This window comes from Mustela erminea, chromosome 17 (assembly GCF_009829155.1).
Source record: "Mustela erminea isolate mMusErm1 chromosome 17, mMusErm1.Pri, whole genome shotgun sequence".
Taxonomy (NCBI): Eukaryota; Metazoa; Chordata; class Mammalia; order Carnivora; family Mustelidae; genus Mustela; species Mustela erminea.
In genome coordinates this window covers 43747115-43765120 of record NC_045630.1, presented here as the reverse complement: position 1 = coordinate 43765120, position 18006 = coordinate 43747115, and the positions used below count along the sequence as shown (strand labels likewise).

At 55.1% G+C, this 18006-nt stretch overlaps 1 protein-coding gene across 3 annotated transcripts in view; it reads right to left on the bottom strand.

Moving 5' to 3' along the window:
- ADORA1 (adenosine A1 receptor) overlaps positions 1-7677 on the bottom strand; it is a 31409-nt gene extending 23732 nt beyond the window's left edge. The window contains exons 1-2 of one of the 3 annotated variants that reach the window (XM_032318802.1): positions 7436-7677; positions 6169-6566 (exon numbers count right to left, since the gene is read on the bottom strand). In XM_032318802.1, the coding sequence (XP_032174693.1) occupies positions 6169-6509 (341 nt within the window). In that variant the 5' untranslated portion in view covers positions 6510-6566; positions 7436-7677. The other 2 variants (XM_032318801.1, XM_032318803.1) reach the window with 2 other exon arrangements.
- Positions 7678-18006: the final 10329 nt, after the last annotated feature.

Sequence of the window (18006 nt, the reverse complement as noted above, 5' to 3'; positions counted from 1 at the left end):
ACAGTGGCTAAGAGCCTCCAGATGGAGCAGAGCCCGGACCAGCCCGCTCATCTTTGTGTCTGCAGGTGCAAAGCCTGCAAAGTGCCTGGGACACAGCAGGAGCTCAATGTCAGTTTATGAAATAGGTCTGTGGAAGTCACCATCTCTCTGACCTTCTGCCTCTACTAGGGGCAAAACCCCCAGGGTGAGGAGCAATGCCGGAGAAGGTGCCTCTTCTCCTCTTCTCTGGGCTCACAGAAGGCCTTTGCCAGCTGCCTCCACCTCCCTGCCTACCCCCAAGCTGGTATCTCCAAGGCCGCTTGAGTGCCAAGGCCTCCCCTCCCCCCGCCTCCTCTTCCTCCCCCATCCCACCACGACCCACCAGCCCCTTCTTTGTTCTACAGCAGCTGGCAGCCTCCTCTGGTCTGGAGCAAGGGGGCTGAGGCTGAAGAGGTAATTCATGTAGCCCAAGGATGTCTCCGTCCTCCTTCCTCTCTGCTCTGTACCCACCCTGCCAAATAGGGCCAACTAGGAAGTGCCACGTTCCGAGCCTCTCCCCAGAGGACTGCTCTCCTCACCAAGAGGCAAAGAAACAGGATGTCCAGGCCTCCGGGAATCGAGACGAGGCAATGAGAAGGCGGCCGGGCCCGCCAGTCCTGCCCTGCCTAGCCCGGAAGAGCAAATGGGCAGAGGAGTATCAGACACACTCTGGGGATCCGCAGTGTCCGTGGAGGTGGGCCGGAGGAGTGGGGAGAGGTGGAGTAAAGACGGGAAATATTTAACCCCATTTAAAATTCCTGATGCACACCCAGGGCTCTGGACTTGGCCCTGACCGCACAAATGATGGGAATTGTGAGCACCCTTGTAGAGTTAATTGCAATAATACAAAATCAGTAACAATCCAAACAGCCAAAAATGTAAGAATGAATAAATAAAACATAAACTTCATTTATTCAAAACATGTGTCTGGCATGCCTACTCTGGGCCAGGCACAAGGGATACATACACAGATGGGGTCCTGGCCCTCTTGCTGTTTAGCAAGCTCAGGAAAACCACCTAGACCATGAGCGACCGGGGAGAAGTAGAGGCAGCCTGAGTACCTAACAGAGGAGGCTGGCCCGGTCCAGAGGGAGAGGGGGGCAGAGACATCCTCCCGGAGGCGGGACTGTGTTAGCTGAGACCTACAAGATGAATGAAAGGACAATCCAATATTTTACCCTCATAAAATTCTTACAAAACTGCTCTTATTGACATAGGGAAATACTTACAATACAGCAAGTAAATAAAGTGGAATAGAAAGCCACACATGCTCTCTACCATGTAAAATTTTATATATATATATATATATATATATATATATATATATATATATATATATATATTTAGAGATACAGATATATATGGAGATACATGTGGAAAAATTTTCTGGAACACCAAAATGTTAACACCAGTTATCTGTAGGTGGTAGAATTACTGGTGACTTTACCATCTTTCTTCTTCCCTACATTTTTCAACATTTTCTCCATGAGCATGGATTCCATTCATGCTGAGAAATAAATATCAAGTGTCAGGGCACGGCCTCCAAGATTCCACCCCATGACCCTTGGCCAAAGGCTTCTCTAGAAGGCATGGTGGCCATTCCCCTGCTTCCAAGCAGCGCTAACTCCTGGAGTACTAGCACAGGAGACACTCTGGTTATCAAAAAAGACCCAGGCTCACCACTGTGGGAAAGGCTGACTTGATTCCTAACAGCAAACGGGTCCTAATCTACCAGATTTCTCCCCTGCCCCAGCATGCTGGCCTCCAGCACTTTCTGCTGGGCTCTCCAGGGTCAGCGGCCCAGTTGGGCAGGCCTCCAGCTATGGGCAGAGGTAGGCCGGCCTGGGGCTCCACTGCCCACTGGAGGGAAGGTGAGGAAATCTGAGAGGGAGGCACCCAGCACGGCCGAGCCGAGTGCAGAGTCCACTGGCAAAGATCAGAGGAGAAAAATCACCCCACTGGCAGCCTTGAGGAAAGTCCTCCATAAATCCCACAGCTTTGTGGGTCTGATTCAAGATACCTGCAGGCTCACCGCTCAGAGACGTCTGTTAGACAAGCCCAGATCCAAATCCTGTCTCTGCTCCTGACAAGATGTTTGGGCAAATCACTGAACTCCCCTGGCCCTCAGACTTCAGTGTATCTACAGAAATGTCTACAGAATGGGGATAGCAATGCTGTCTGCGAGTGAGAGGCCAGAACACTAAATACGATGAACCATGTAAAAAACAAACAAACAAACAAACAAAAACACGTAGCACTGTGCCTGACTCAGAACCCCTGGGAACTAGAAAATTCAACCCAACACACCCCTTGCATGATCTCAGCACCACACCAGCCCGAGTGGTGATAAGGAAGAACCACAGAGTTAGAATTGAAAGGACGCTCAGAGGCCTCAGATCTAGTCCCATCACCTAACGGATGAGGTGAGGGTGGGGCTCAGAGAGGTTGAATATTTCAGCCAAGGATGCACAGCTAGGTAGTAACAGAGCAAGGCTCAAACTCAAGGTTTTCTGACTCCCAGAAGCCTACCACCCTTTCACGCCACCCCAGCCTCTCTGGCCAGAGACAGCCCTGGCTCAGGGCTCCTTCCCACAGACAGGGCTTTGGTCGGGGAGCCCCCTGTTGGCACCCCACCCCATAACCAGCCCCTGGAGTCATAGGGCCGCCAAAGAAATTCAGGGTGAGGGGTGGTGGATCAACACTGGAGATTCCCTAGAAGTAGGAGCTCTGGGGGAACAGGGTTTAGATTACCAGCCATGCAGAGGTGCTATGCAAATCAGATACAAAACACATGAAAATGACCACACGTTATTGATGAATCAACAGTTTGAGCTCGCTCTTCTTTCTTTCTTCTTCTTTTTTTTTTTTTTTGGTAACTCGATCATACTATGTGATGTGAAGCTTTTTTCTCTCTTGGCATTGTGCCAAATGGAATGAAATAAAATTTGTGGTTGGCTGACCAAACCACACTTTGCTTGGTGAGGGGCCCAGGCTCGCTTCTGTCACCCAGCCACCCCACAGAAGCCTCCCCAGCGCTCAGGCACTAGTACTCCCCAGTGTCCGCGGCATCTGCCTCCATCTGGCTCGTCAGGGCAGCAAGCCCAGTGCAGGGGGACCTTCGGCTGAGAGATATTCTCCCAGGCCCAGCAGACTGCTGACTCTTACTCATCCTCTTTCTCCTGTAGGGGGACGGGGAAGGGATGGGGCATGGTCTGGAGTGACCCAGCCCATCAACCCAGGCTCCAGGATCCTGGCCTTAGGAGCTAGACCCCAGCTGCCTTTCTCTCCCTGAGGGGACTCCTGTCCAGCAGCAGGACCTCCCAGGCACTGCTGGGGCGTGGCTCCAAAGGAACGGCCTGAGCTGTTGGGGCAGCTATGGTCAGATCCCTGAAGGAGAATGCAGGGGAGGTTCCCAGCAAGGAGGTTAGAGGTCAGGCATCTGGAAGGCCTGATGGAGGCTCAAGCCAGTTAGCTCTGAAAACTCATCCAACTCAATCGACATTTACTGAGTGTCTGCCTTGTGCCAGACACTGAGCTAGGCGTTCTGGAGAATTTGCAGAAATGGACAACATGCACCGGCTGCTCAGGTCACTGCCTTGAACACACGGACAAGCCACCAAGGAGGAAGAGACATGTATAAATATAACGTAGCAGTATTTTGAAACCTCCCTGGAAATGCAGTGTGCATGTGCGTGTGCGTGGTGTGTGTGTGCACACATGCGCATGTTGGCGGGAGGGCATGTGCGTGGCTGCAGGAGTGCGCAAGTGTGCGTGGGGTGCGGCGCCCGGGCTGGCTTGTTCACACCCACTTTGAGCCAGATGTTAATAATGTTAATAAAGCTACACACATAAACATACCGCTTATGGCTTGTAGGTAATACTAAGTGCATCATATCATGCTAAGTGTTTCATATATAAGAGTTTATTATCTTCTTCCCATCATTTTAGGAAGAAGGTACTACTATTTTTTAAATGATGTTTATCATTTTATAGTTTTAAGGATTTTATTTATTTACTAATGAGCGAGCACAAGCAGGAGAGAGGGAGAAATGGGCAATGTGGGGGCTCGATCCTAGGACCCTCTGATCATGACCTGAGCCAAAGGCAGATGCTTCACCAACTGTGCCACCCAGGTGCCCAAAGAAGGTACTTTTACTAATGTTCCCTTTTGTAGATGAGGAAATTGAAGCTTCACAAGGTGAAAAAGTGGCTTCCCCAAGGGCACACAGCTAGGAACTCACAGCAAGGATTTGAGCCCAGGCCCGTATTCTTTGTCTCTAGGCACCCCCCCTGCCTTGGCCCTCAAAAGGCAACTCCCCAAGACTCCCAGCTCCTGGAGGCTGGAGCAAGGAGCAACCACAGCTGCCTCCTGGAAGACGGAGCCTGCGGTCCTGCCGCCTCAGCCACCCCCACCCCCACTCCCACAGGGCAAGTCGGGCACATGCTGCAGGCCTGTGACCTCTGTCACATCAGGATCAGGCCTTGGGTTCACCTTGGCACCCGCTCAGCAAACAGGATTTCTCGAGCAGCCCTCCTACATCTGCATATCTGAGTGAGTTTCCTAATGTGGCAACACTTTGCTAGAATGGCCCGGCTGGGAGGCCCAGGCGGCCCTAATGGGCTGAGACTGGCTTCCTCTGCACAGCCCAGCCACGGCCTGGGACGAATGGCAGCAGGAAGGCACCTCCACAGCCACGCCCACGGGTGGCTACAAGGCCTCCTTCTCTCCCTCCCCCTGTCCCCTGAGCAGCAGTTTTCACCCACCTCCCCTGGGAACAGGGAGGCTGTGAGGGAGGTACACATGGGGACTGGCGTTTCATATCGGCGCGGGGCCAGGGAGAGTCAGGAAGGAAGGTGGGCAGTGGAATCTAGGCTGTGCTCCCACCCGGCTTCGGGAGACCCCCTGGGTCTTTCCAAAGTTTCTCCTTTACCAGCTCCTACTCCACCTCCCTTAGAGGCTCGTGAGGAGGATAGGGGAAAAAATGTTGCACGAAGAAAAGCTTTGAAAAGGTAAACGTGCGCAAATGTTACACACCCGGGAGAAATGTGGGTGCCTAGGCCTGCCCGGGGAAGTTGCCAAGTGAGGCCAGAAGCCCCGTGTCCCAGCTATGGAAGCTACTCTGGGGATGGCAGGTGCCAGAGCTGGCCGGAGCTCCCCAGTAGAAAGGGAATCTGTTGGTGACCAGACCAGACCCGGTAGAAAGGGAATCTGTTGGTGACCAGCGGGCCTCCCGAGAGTGTCCCAGCGGGGCTGGCAAGAGACTGGCCGTGAGCCCAGGCATTCACTGGCACTTGGTAGCCCAGGCACTGCCTGGTGACGAGATTGCGGCCTGGCAGGCCCCAGCGTGGACGGGACGCCTGCCTGAGGACCGCCACTCTCAGGCCACCCACCCTGGCACTGCCTGGACCCAGCGTCAGCTCTTCAGCAGTGACCGGCAAAGTCACACAGAGCTTAGCCACAGAATGGGGGCTTCAAGACCAGGCACCAGCATCTCCCCACACTCCTGCCTGCAACCGAGATCCCGTGAGTGGAAGTTGGGCAGAGGTGATCAGACCGCTAGGCTTCCATGGGACAGCCGAGGAGGGTGGAGCTGGCTGCCGCAGAGCCAGAAACACGAGAGCTAAAGAGTGTGTGCAGGAAGCCTGTCGGGGTCTCTAGCTGGAGAAGCAGCTCTCTTATCCCTGGGAGGCCACCATCCTGACACCTTCACCCCACTCTAGCCATCTGCTTGGACCCTTCCCCATCCCCACATGGGAGCTTGGTTTATTCTCACCCAGTGCTCACTGTGATCGTCTTGGTGGCACCCTCCAATCCCCCACCCCAGGCTGGACAGGCAGCCTGGGCTTCCCTGGCCACATCAGGAGAAGCAGCTCAGGAGAAGCAGCAGCAGCCTCAGCCTCGGCTCTGGGGTCCTGGGCACTCCCAGGTTCCAATTCCTCCCACTACTCAGCCCCCTCCCCACCCCCACTTCCACTGAGGCTCAGCACTGTAGAGGGGATAGGAAGGCAGAGTGAGGGCTGGGGCACAATGGCCCAGGGACTCTCTGGCTTCCATGGGGTCTTCTGCTCTACCTTTTATCCTCTCTCAAGCCACCCAGCCTGGGGCGCAGGGTGGGGCACCACGGGTCCCTTCAGCGGCTCTGGACTCACCGGAGGGGGATCTTGACCCGGAGGTAGCGGTCCACGGCGATTGCCAACAGGGCCAGGATGGAGCTCTGGGTGAGGATGAGGACAGGGCAGGCGACCATGAGGCAGGTGTGGAAGTAGGTCCGTGGCCCAATGTTGATGAGGATGGCGAGTGGAATGACCAGAGCGCCCACGGCCACATCAGCCACCGCCAGCGAGACGATGAAGCAGAAGGTGGCATCCCGCAGAGCCTGGTTCACCTTCACTGCCCAGATCACCAGCACGTTCCCGGGCACAGAGACCAGGGCGATGAGCACCTCGATGCCAATGTAGGCGGCCTGGAAGGCCGAGATGGAGGGCGGCATGGCAGGCGCAGGCCAGGCACATCAGCAGCCAGGCACCAAAGGTCAGGAGGCAGGCACCTGTGGTCACAGAAGCCTGGGCTGGGGAGGCCTGCCTGGGAGCTGCAGGGGGAGCCCCACCAGCTAAGAAACTCCGCTGTCCTCTGGAGTGTTACCCCAAGTGGCATATACATAGAGTGCCTGCCCAGGCTGGAGGGAACCCTCCCTGGCCCTTTCTCTGCCTAATCTTTGTCCCCTCTCTTTATCATCCCCAGAGGTTCCATTCAAAAACTTAAAATAGCAGTGCTCACTCCTCCATTAGCTTTTTTATCAGGTGTGAGGCAGCTCCTGGCTGGCACACACCCCCCACGGGGGTCCCTGTGCCTTGCTCTGCCCACCCAGCCCGCAGAAGAGGCCCCAAGGAGCTCACCATCCCGCCCGCCGGCCACCAGGGGGTCCCGGAGGCAGTGCCCAAAGTTCTGGGCACCTGGCGGCGCGCAGTGCTGCGGGGCCGCGCCGGGCAGGGCTGGGCTCCAGGCACCGCGCACGGCGGCTCATCGTCCTCGGGCTCCCGCCGCAGCTCTCCCAGCCCGGCCTTTCAAGCAATCACATGGTGTGGCGGAGGCTCAGCCCCGGGCGCTTTTAAAGAGGTAGCACCCCTATGTCGCACCTGGGACGCGGCTGGCAGGCGCGGGGCTGGAGGACCGACCGAGCCCAGCCTCAGATCGCGGCGCAGACGCCCCTTTGCCCGCCGGTGCGCACACGTGCCTGGCGCCACCCACCCCAGCCGCGGCTGGCTCCCACCTCTCAGCAGCATCTGGTCCCGCTCCAGGGACCCTCCCAGGCCAGCGACTCTCCCCCGCTCCTGCCCCAAAGGGCGTTCTGGTCGCCCCTCTCGGCCCTCTCCTGCATCCTCATTGCGGAGTCACGGAGGCGAGGCACAGACTTACCCAAGGTCACCAGGGCTGGCAGAGCTCCTAGCCACCTGAAGGGCTGTGTCCGAGCGCCCTCCCCGCTCGACGCCTTCGGCAGCCGCCCGCTCCGGGGATGCCTGCACGATCCAGGGCCAGCCTGTCAGGTCCAGGGGGATGGTCGCTGGCTGGGACTCCACTCGGGCGCCGGCGCCTCCGTCGCCCCCGGCTCGGGAGCTGAGTGACAACCCGGCTCTGCACACCGGGAGGGGGCGGGGGCGGCGGCAGCACCCGCGGGCCCCTCCCTCCTCGCCCTCCGTCTCCTCCCCCACCCCCTCCTCTAAACAAAGGAAGTGATTCTGGGTGAGAAAAAGCTGGGAAAATGTGAGCTTTTCGCAGGGTCTGGTGTGTGAATCCAGACTCAGGAGTGGACAGACGGGAATCCTCCGTGGGTTCACTGGCTCGCTTCTCAATGCGAGATGCCCGGAGCCCCGGTCTGGCCTCAGGGGACCCCTGCACCTGGCGGTGGCCTGGCCTCTCACCTGCAGCCCGCCCCCCCCACCAGGACCTCCAGCTGTCAGCTAGAAGCAGCCCCTACCCTCCACCCCCCCACACACACACACGCTCCTACCCCTCACTGCTGAAACCCTGCTCTCCCATGAAGCCAGCCCCTGCCTATTCTCAGAAACTAACATCCTTCCACAGCACATTACTTTGTAGGCTCTGTCCTGAGTCATTATATTCCTTTCTCCTCTATCTTTTAGAACTGCTTGTTCACCTATTAGCAATGTCCATTTTACAAATGAGGGCACTGGGACTGAGAGGAGTGACCTCTCTTCCTAAGATGATCTCTGCCACTGTCACTCCCTCTTGTGCCCCTTTTCTTTCCTCCTCCTCCTCCCTCTTCGTGACACAATACCTAAGCCAAAAGGTATCCAGTCCAATCCCTTCATGTTATAGATAAAGAAGCAGACTCGGGGAAGGAGGGGACTTCTGCCAGATCGCACAGTAAAATCCCAAGGGGGTGAGAGTCAGAAACCAGGCTCCCGACTCCTGACTCCTGTCACAGTGCTCTCCACACTGTGCCCCATCCTGATCCCTCCCTTGGCTGCCTCCTGGTGCAGTTACAGTTTAGGTGGCTGGGACCACCAGGGCCACTCCACTGGGACCCACCGAGGGCCACCTGGGAGCAGACCCTCACCCAGAACACTGTGTCTTGCCGAGACTCTGACCTAAGAAATCCTTGTTCGTGGACATTGGAAAAGGGCTTGGGAGGGCAAAGAGAGTTGGGCTGTCAGGCAAAGAGAATCAGTGCCATCCGGCCAACACCCCGGCCCCTATGGGCACCGCCCCCTTGTTGGGTCTCCGGATCTCCAGAAAAATGTTCTGCCCAGAGGAGGGTGAGCATAGGGCTTCTGTGGAGCGGGGAGTGGTCTGGCTGAAGCGCAGTGGGGATGGGCTGGGGCTGGAAGCTGAGCAGCCTCAAGGAGGTAAGGGCAGGTTGAGTCTTCCTGGGGGAGGTGGAAGAAACTGAGCTTGGGGAAAGATCACTTCCATTTCTGCCTTCAGGGAGAGCAAGGAATCTGTGCCTTGGGCAGTCAAATTGCAGTCTTACCCAGAGCCCAGCTGGAGAAAGGGGGTAGTACCCACTTTCTTTTCCCTTCCTTTCCCTCCGATTCCTCTGCAGACTTCCTCAACACTCCCAATGACATCCCGACATTCTGCTTACTCCCCATGCCACGTGAACATGCCAACCTGTGCGTCTGTCCCCCTGCCTTGAACCCTTGTCTTGGCCCAAGTCCTTTTGGGATCAAGGCTGTCTTTTGATTTTCACTCAGCCCCCTGATTTTCACTCATGTAGCTGATAGAAAACCTCTGCCCCCCCCCAAGACACAGGCAGGTCCAGCCTGGGGGGCGGGGGGAGCGGGGAGGGGATTGAATCACCCTATCCAACCTTCTAGCATCTTCTGCTCTGGAGGGCACCTGAGCCCACCCCCTCTTCTTCTTACTGTGGGTGGTTGATATGTAGTGGCTGTGTTTGTATAATACCTGTAGATCGTTTGTTTTTCTTCAGTTCTAGGTAAAATGAACCAAAACCCTCTTCCCTTCTTTCCTCTTTCTTCTCCCTCCCTCCCTCCCTCAACCTCTGCCTGTTCTGGGGCCAGGCCTCCTGGGGGATTAGACTGGCCTGTTTGAGAACTGAGCTGGCCCAGTCAGCGGATGGCCCAGAGAGTTGTTCTGGGTAAAAACACACCATCTCCTCAGAGTCTTCTGGGCAGGAGGGAGTGTGGGAGTGTCTATGGCAAACACAGCACTCCTGGACATCAAAACCATTTGGTGACGTGAAAAGAGCACTTAATTAAGAGTCAGAAGAGCTGAAAGCTGACTTCTAGGCCTTACTCTGCCACTCACTGGATGCGCGGTCCAGGCAAATCATGTTTCCTCCCTTGGCTTCCATTTACCCATTGGCCAGCTTAGACAACTGACATCTTTCATCCTCTCCAGCTCCAAAAGCTGGTTAGTTCATTCCAAGGTGGGAAACGTGGCCAAGGTGGAGACCATGGGTGCTGTGGCTTTCCACCTAGAAACACTGTGAGTCCTTGCTACTCCATCTGGAGCAGATTCCAGGACTAAGAGGAAGAGAGTTTTGTGGCAGGGGAAGGGGGACGTTGGAGGTCTATAGTGGGAAAACAACAGTGTCGGAAAGTGTAGGCGCAACACGTCGAACAAGATATCCAGAATTTACATTGAGCCAAAAACTCTTCTGGCTTTCGAAGTATGTCCAGGACCATCAGACGGGACGACCCTCCCTATGGGGTCTACTCGTGCATGACCCTCCACGCTTTCCCCTGACTTGAACAGCTGAGTCTTGGTTTTCTCATCCATAAAATGGGCATATAAATACCACCTCACCGCAATTGCGAGGGCTTTGTGAGCTGACTTATGGAGAGTGGCTAGCACAGAAATTTTATCCACAAGGCAAGTAGGCAGCACCAGGCGGTGGGGTAGTGTCGGCAGTGGAAGGAGTAGGGGAGTGCAAAATTCTAGAAATTGCTCGGTGTGGCTAGTTGTGCTAAATCCCACAGGGACCAGATTTGGGGGCCCCTAAAGGGACCCAATGAAAAGCTTCTATCTAGCATGCGGCTCTGGGAGTAAGATAATATCACAATGGGTCTAAATGCTCCCAGGGCCTACATTCCTCCCCTTTCCCCTTTACCTCTTGATCCTCCTTCTTTCCTTCCACCCTATCCTGGGCTTCTCCAGGCCCCTCCCCCGTGCAGTCTCTGTGCTGACGCAGGGGTGTAGAGAGAAGAGGGAGGGCTGAAGTGTAGCACTCCTGAGGGGCAAACTTCCATGCCCCCCTTCCTAGAATTCTCCAAACTAGACAGGGGAGGGCCTATCCAAGGAGGGAAGCCATTCCCAGGGAGGGGGCAGGGTAGCAAGGATGGGGTAGCCAGGCCAGCAAGGCCCCCAGAGAAGCCTGGGGGGACTGGCTGAGGTTTTAAGATGTGTCTCTTTTCCCTTTCCAGCAGGCAGGAGGTTATTTTGGTCCCTCTGGTGTTTCTCAACATTGTTCCGGGCGGTATGTGCACAAGGAGAAGGGGGAGGAGGGCGGCACCAGGGCGGGCAGGTTGGAGGGGGAGGATTTCTGGATGGCTGGGAAGCCCCTGGCCTTTCCCCTGGGGAGCCCACTTCCAAGGCCCTGTGGTGACTTCCCCCAAGTTCCCTCCCTCTTCAGATATGGAATGTAGGTCTCTCTGCCTCCTCATCTCTTCTCCCCTCTCCCAGGTCAGAGGCTCCTGTTGGGGAGATGCTGGGGAAGGAGAGCTTCAGTGCGGCCTGAGTATCCCCGGCGTGCCTGTGTGCTCCTGAGGGCAGGGGATGCATGGGTTGGGTCGGGGCTAGTTAGTCCAAGTTCCTCCAGACAGCGCAGAGCTGTTCCTGAAGGAGGATGTCACTTTCATGTCTTTGTCAGCCTCATTGTTCCTTTGTTCATTCATTCATTCTTTTACCCTATTCAACAAATATTTATTGCACCCCTCTTTTGTATCAGAAAGTGAGCTAAGCCCTGGGGATAGAGAGATAAGAAAACTGAAGTCTCCCCCATGATTTCCAGAAAGCTCCAATCAGGTGGGGAACACCGGTTTGAGCAATATCCATGCCTCCTGCGAGGATCAGGATGTCTTTCCAACCTGGCTCTTTCCTCCCCATGCCCTCCCCCTTCCTCCTGCCCCCGTCTTGTTGAATTTCAGCAGGGATGAAAAAGAGCTTAAAATGCCAGGCCCAGAAGAGTGACTGGCAGCCCTCTCACCAGTGGCGTGGGGTGGGCGAGTAGCACTAGGAGCTGAGGACCCTTCAGGGCTTGGCAGAGTCCCTCCCCCCAAGGCTGGGAATGAGGGTCAGGTCTTGGAGGCTCGCAAAGCCACCCATACTTCAGCTAGAGGATCTGTGCTCTGACTAATCTTACAGGTGGCTTCCTGGTGTGAGATTTTATTTGAATATAAGATTTAATGGGCTCTGGGGCTTTAAAAAACTTGAAAATCTGAAGTTCAGCCCAACAGGTTCGTGGTATAGATAAGGAAACCGAGACCCAGAGGGGCAATAAACTTGGTCAAACCCACCCATGAGATGGGACAGAGCCTGGTGCCAGGGGGAGACATCCAGAAATGAGCCCTGCCCCAGCCCCTGGCCCCATGGATCACTCAGGGAATCCCTTGAGCACCAGCTCTTCAAACCCCGGTTGGTGTTCACAGCCTCCCCCGCTCACCGTGGGGGAGGAGGTACTGCTAGCACACTAGGCAGAACCAACATCGAATGGGTACATACTTCCATGAGAATAAAGGTGCGCTGGGTACACAGCAACTGTTTATAAAGATGTGCAATACGTCCCATATAGAGCATCCCATTTAATGGCAGGTAGCAAAGCCATTGTCAACTGAAGCCTGGTGAGGTTCAATGGAAGCCACCTGGCAGAGCTGGGACTGACCCAGATGTGGTGTGTTTTACTCCTGGAAGGATGAGTGAGGGTCGGGGGGTGATTGGAATCACTGAACCCATTGGTCTAGAAGGAGCTCCTGGAGAAGAGACTCTCCAGCCGCCTCGTCCATTCATCGGCTTGCACAACTAGTATTTATTAGGGACCTACGATGAAGATGGCACTGTTCCAAGGTGCTATCCAAGAGCTCAGAGTGTGGCACCCAGAGGACAGGACTATCGTCAAACCTACTCAGAATTAGCTAGAGCTCCAGGGGGTATGTTCCAGATGCCACAGAGAAGGCAGAGAGCTTACTGGGCCAGCCCAGCCTGGGGGCCTTGGAGGAGGAGCCGGATGCTCTGAGTTTGGGGAGAAGTGCTTGGCATGGGGGCAGTGTTTCTGAGCAAGACCAGGGCTGTGGCTAGGGTGCTGACCTCAGGCTGGGCAGCAGGGTGATAGCTGAGGGCCATGCTGCTGGTGGTCCCCTGGGGGAGGCTGAGAAGACTCGCATGGGCCATGCACCCAGCTGAATCCAGAAGGCCTCAGCCCCAGTCACACACACACCCTCCCCCGGAGCACTAGGTGAACCCCAACCACTTACCGAGTCCTTCTAAGGCTTGGTCCTTCTTTCCATAAAAGTGGAATAATTACTGGGGCACCTGGGTGGCTCAGTGGGTTGGAGCCTCCGCCTTCTGCTCAGGTCATGATCCCAGGGTCCTGGGATTGAGCCCGGCATTGGGCTCTCTGCTCAGCAGGGAGCCTGCTTCCTCCTCTCTCTCTCTCTCTCTCTCTCTCTCTCTCTCTGCCTTCCTCTCCACCTACTTGTGTCCTCTGCCTGTCAAATAAATAAATAAAATCTTAAAAAAAAAAAAGAGGAATAATTACATTACCTGTTTTATTTGTTCAAAGTGCTTTTCAGGGTGTAAATCACTAGACAGATATCAGGACCTGCGCTATTAGTGATGGGAAGCCTCCAGGCATTTTTGAGCAGGAGGCGGAAGGATCTGAAAGATGCTTTGGAAAGACCGTCCGGCGGACCAGAGCGGAGTGCAGGAGGGAGAGGTACAACAGGAGGACCTGTCTTGGCCAAAGATTAAAAGCCAGACCTAAGAGGAAGCTGTGGGAGCAGAGAAAATGGACAAGAGAGATGTCACATGGGACTCCCAGGCCCCTTGGCCAGTGACGCAGAGCAGCCGGGGAGAGCGATGACTTGGATTTCTAGCTGGGGCTCCTGGGGAGTGCTGGAGACTTCGAGATGGACAGGAAGCAGGAGAGGCAGCTTTCAGGGGCGGGGCGCGGGAGGACAGGTTGCGTGGGATGTGCTTAAGGGGACATCCAGGCGCAAGGGCGTGCGGGCTTGGGGACATGACCCAGGAGACGGTAAGAGCTCCAGCTGGGTCGTCTCCATCAAGATGGAGGTCAGAGCTCTGGGAGAGAGGAGACCGCTCAGGGGGAGCCTGCGGAAGAAAAATTGGAAAGAAGCTGGCTGTGCCCACGGCACCGCACGGGGAAGAACAGCCAGAGGGAGGAGCAGGGTAGCAGGTGTTTCGGGAGGAAGGGTGCTGAGTGGTTCGGGCCTGGAGAGCAGCCGTGAAGGATCTGAGGGGGAAGTGATAGGATTTGGTGACAAGAGGGGGGAGGAGCGCGGGGAGAAGCACTATCTCCAGAGTTAGCGCTGGAACAGGTAGGAAAGGGGGGCGGGGGCGCGGGTGCAGACAAGGCTTTGAAAGAGAGTGGCAGGGAGGAGAATAAAAGATGGACTGTTAGCTGCAGGAGAGTGGGGTCACAAAGAGGTTGGTTTTAGGCGGGAGATCTGAGCATGCGCACAGCCTGAGGGAGCGAAGCAGGGGCAAGGAAGAAATGAATCAGAGCGAAGAGGAACCCAGAACAGACCCCACTTGTCAAGTCTCCGAAGTGGTTGGTGACAACCAGCTGGGCACGGAGCTCTGGATGCTCACAGACCTGGAGGTACATCGCCACCATCTCCAAGCCCCTCCCTCCCCGCCACACTGAGTGTTGAGGGCAGGCCCCTGGGCCTTCTGCCCCAGCCTATCTCTCCCCCACTCCCCACCCCACCCCCACCCCCACACAAGACCGCAGCCAGCGGTTTGCCTAGTCAGGCTGTGCACCAATTAAAGACTCAGCCTTCTCCATTCACCAGCAACTCCTCACAGGGCAGCCCATGGCCTGGATCCACACCTGCCCCAGCCCACAGGGCGCCAGCCATGGATTTTTTGGTTTCTGTGGCCGGGACTGCAGCCAAAGATGTACCTCTGTGCCATCCCCCTACACCCCGCCACTGCCGGGAAGACCCCGAGTCGGCTCTACCATGTACCAGACTCATTAGAGCTGCCCGCACAGCCCACCCCGTCCTACCATGTTCCCCACCTTCCTGGGCTCCCCAGACACCATCTCCGGGATACAAGGGCACGGATCCCCAGCTTCCTGTCCTCACACTGAGCAGAAGGGGAAATCGAGGCAGGGGTGCACCAGTGGCTTCTGTTGTAGGTCAGGCAGGGTAGATTCCAGATTTCCTGATGCTTGCCTAGTCCTTCCTGCACATCCAACTGTTCCCCTGCCCCTCAAGAAAGAGAAGTATACCTGTTAACCTTTTGTATGTTCTGAGAACGAGAAGAGGGCCAGGAAGATTGGAGGAAAGAGAGAAGGAGGGGCAGAAGAAGAGTTTCTAGATTAAATTCAGGACACCCAGTTGCATTTTTTAAAGCAGTTTTATTGATCCCTAACTTACCTATCATAAATTTCCCCCATTTAAAGTGTACAACTCAATGATGTTTCAGCATAATTACAGAATTGTGCAGCCGTCACCATCGTTTAATTTGAGAACACTTTCGTCACCCTCAAAAAAAAAAAAAAAAAAACCCCTTGCACTCATTAGCATTTGTTGCCCAACCCCTATCCTCTCCTACACAGATCCAGGCAGTTACTAATCTGCTCACAGTCTCTGTGGGTTTTCCTCTTCTGGAGCCTTCATATGAATGGAACCATACATGCAGTCCTCTGTGGCTGGCTCCTTTCAGTTGGCCTAAGGTCTTCAGCATTCACCTGTGTAGTACATGTGTCAGTACTGCATTCTTTTTGAGGACTGAGGAATATTCCAGCCCATGTCTGTACCACACTGGGTTGACCCACTCATCGGTGGGTGGACATCTGGGTGGTGTCCACGTTGAAGTTATTATAAACAATGCCACTATGAAATTCCTGTATGAGTTTCTGTGTGAACATGTGTTTTCACTTGTTTGGGGGAGATACAGACAGAAAGAGGGGCCGGACCACGTGCCTGGACCTTTGTCCCATCTATCCAAGGCATCGTCCTGCTGCCTGCTGCAGAAGCTCTCATGATCCCCCTTCACAGGTTAAAACACAGAGGCTCAAAGGGAGGCCTGAGACCACCAAAGGCTGATATTGAAACAGGTCTCCCATTCAGGTCCATGGTTCTTTGCAAAACATCCCCCAAGGGAACAAAATATCTGGAATTTGAAAAACAGCATAACCAGTGTGAACAGTCACCTTGTCACACTGAATTCCTCATCAGGTGCTTTGGGGACCGTGTCCTGGGGGTGGGGGAGGGCAGGGCAGACCGAAGCTGAGAAGCTGAGCCTTCTTGTAAGGAAAGAGCTGGAAAGCCCGCCCGCACACAGGCTTCCACAGAGATCCATCGGCTGACGGAAGCCCCGCCCAGCAGGGATGGGAGCCAGGAGTCCAACCACTAGGCACTGACTCCGTCGTCGCACAGCAGCATCCAAATGGGGCCACATTCTTGGGAAAAGAACAGACAAGAGACCTTTGAAAAATCTCAGGCTTGGCCACAGATCCTGGCTTCAGCCCATTCTCTCAGCTCATCTCACCCTGATTTTAAGCAGATCTCTGAATGCTGCTCAGGGATTATTCCATTCACGTCTGCCTTGCCGTTCTGCCCCGAGCCCAAGGCTCTGTCACCAGAGAGCCCTGGATCGTGTGGAAAAGCTCTTTGCAGTAAGTGCATTTTCCTAAAGTCAGGGCGGAGGGGTGGGCTGTGGCCTGGGCTCTGTGCATCTTCTAGGGGCCCACCCCAAAGCCCCAAATTCCAGGCCAGAGGAATAAACAGGAGCTTGCTGGAATGCCCTCCACTCTATGGGAGCCATCCACTCTATCTGGTCAGGGGCAGGGGAGGCACAGAGGAGCCCTCCCGTTGCCAAGATTTTCCATTGTAACCTCTGTCTGCGACCCACAAGTTAAGACAGGCTTCATCCAGGACTGAAAATGGGTTTCTAGCGCCTAGCGGAGCTCAAGAAACTTTTACTGAATGCTGAACGTCCAGAATAACAAAGTACTAAAGAATAGGAAGAGAGTCTAGCAACACTTTATTGTCTAAAACTCATTTAACTCCCACAGCTTTGCTGATGAATTATTTCCCATTTCTCAGAGCAGGAAACTAAGGCTCAGCGTGGTGGGTGGATCCGTTGACCCATAGCAACGGGACCAAAAGAAACCCCCCCCGCTCGGGGCTGTTGCCTGGGCCTCGGGCTCCCCCTGCTGGCCGGACGGTAGTCTGGGCGTGGAGCGAGGAGCTGCCCTGGGCTGCACCCGCTCCCGCCCCTCTCGCTCTCCCGGCTCTGTGCGGGATTCCTAAGGCTGGGACAAGAAGCCGTACCTGGGCTCAGGCTAGGACAACTCGCAGGTGCGCTGCGCCAGGCGTCACGTCAGGTGGGATGTACCACGGGCAGAACGCACCAGGCCAGAGGGAGACACAGTCCGAGCCCCACCCCAAAAAACCGACCCCCACCCCCACCCCCGGCTCCATGGCTCTGTCTTGCTCAGACAGAAAGCTCTAAGATAAGACCAAGAGGCCTGGGGTCTAGGCAAGCCAGCAATTCTGCCCACGCAGAGGGAATGGGAAGACGCCTGTCTCATGATGCCCCGCCCAAAGTGCTTGGTTCCCTTTTTTCCAGGCCAGGTGTCCTAAACCAGCCCAAAGGGATGAGATTGTCCTATTGCAGAAAAACCCCCGAGAAAAGGATTTTCTAGCTTCCTTTACCTTCCACCCTATCTCATCTAACTGCTCTTCGTTCTGACAATGAAAAAGGCTAATTTAGGCCCATCCAGTTCTTGCTGTTTCTGGAAATGGGAGGAGTGCTGGCTCTCGGTGAGCGTTTTGCTCAATCAGTTCTCCTCAAAGGTTATGGGTTTGGTCTCTTGTGCCAAACAAATATGACATCAAATCTTCTGTCCCTTCTTAGTGTCTGACTTCGAGAATGTTACTTAGCCAAGAAGTCTCAGTTTTCTCACCTGTAAAATGGAAGTTACTATACTTTCATAGTGGGCTGTTGGAAGGATACAGGGAGAAATTATGAAATCAATAGCCCTGTGCATACAGTAAGTGTTCTGTAAATGTTACTGATAATTATCACTATATTCATAGTTCCCTTCCCTTCCCTTCCCTATTCTTCACTTAACTAAAGAGAGATGGGGTGAGGGGTGCAGTAGGCAGGTGGGAGTTTTGGGCGTAAAAGCATGGACTGTCCTCTCATGTGTTCAGGACTTCCCAACCTGGTCACCTCATTGCGCTCCTCTCCCTGGTTGCAAGGGGAGGGGTGGCAGCTGCTTCCCTCCCCTGCCTGGGCCCTGACCCAGCCAA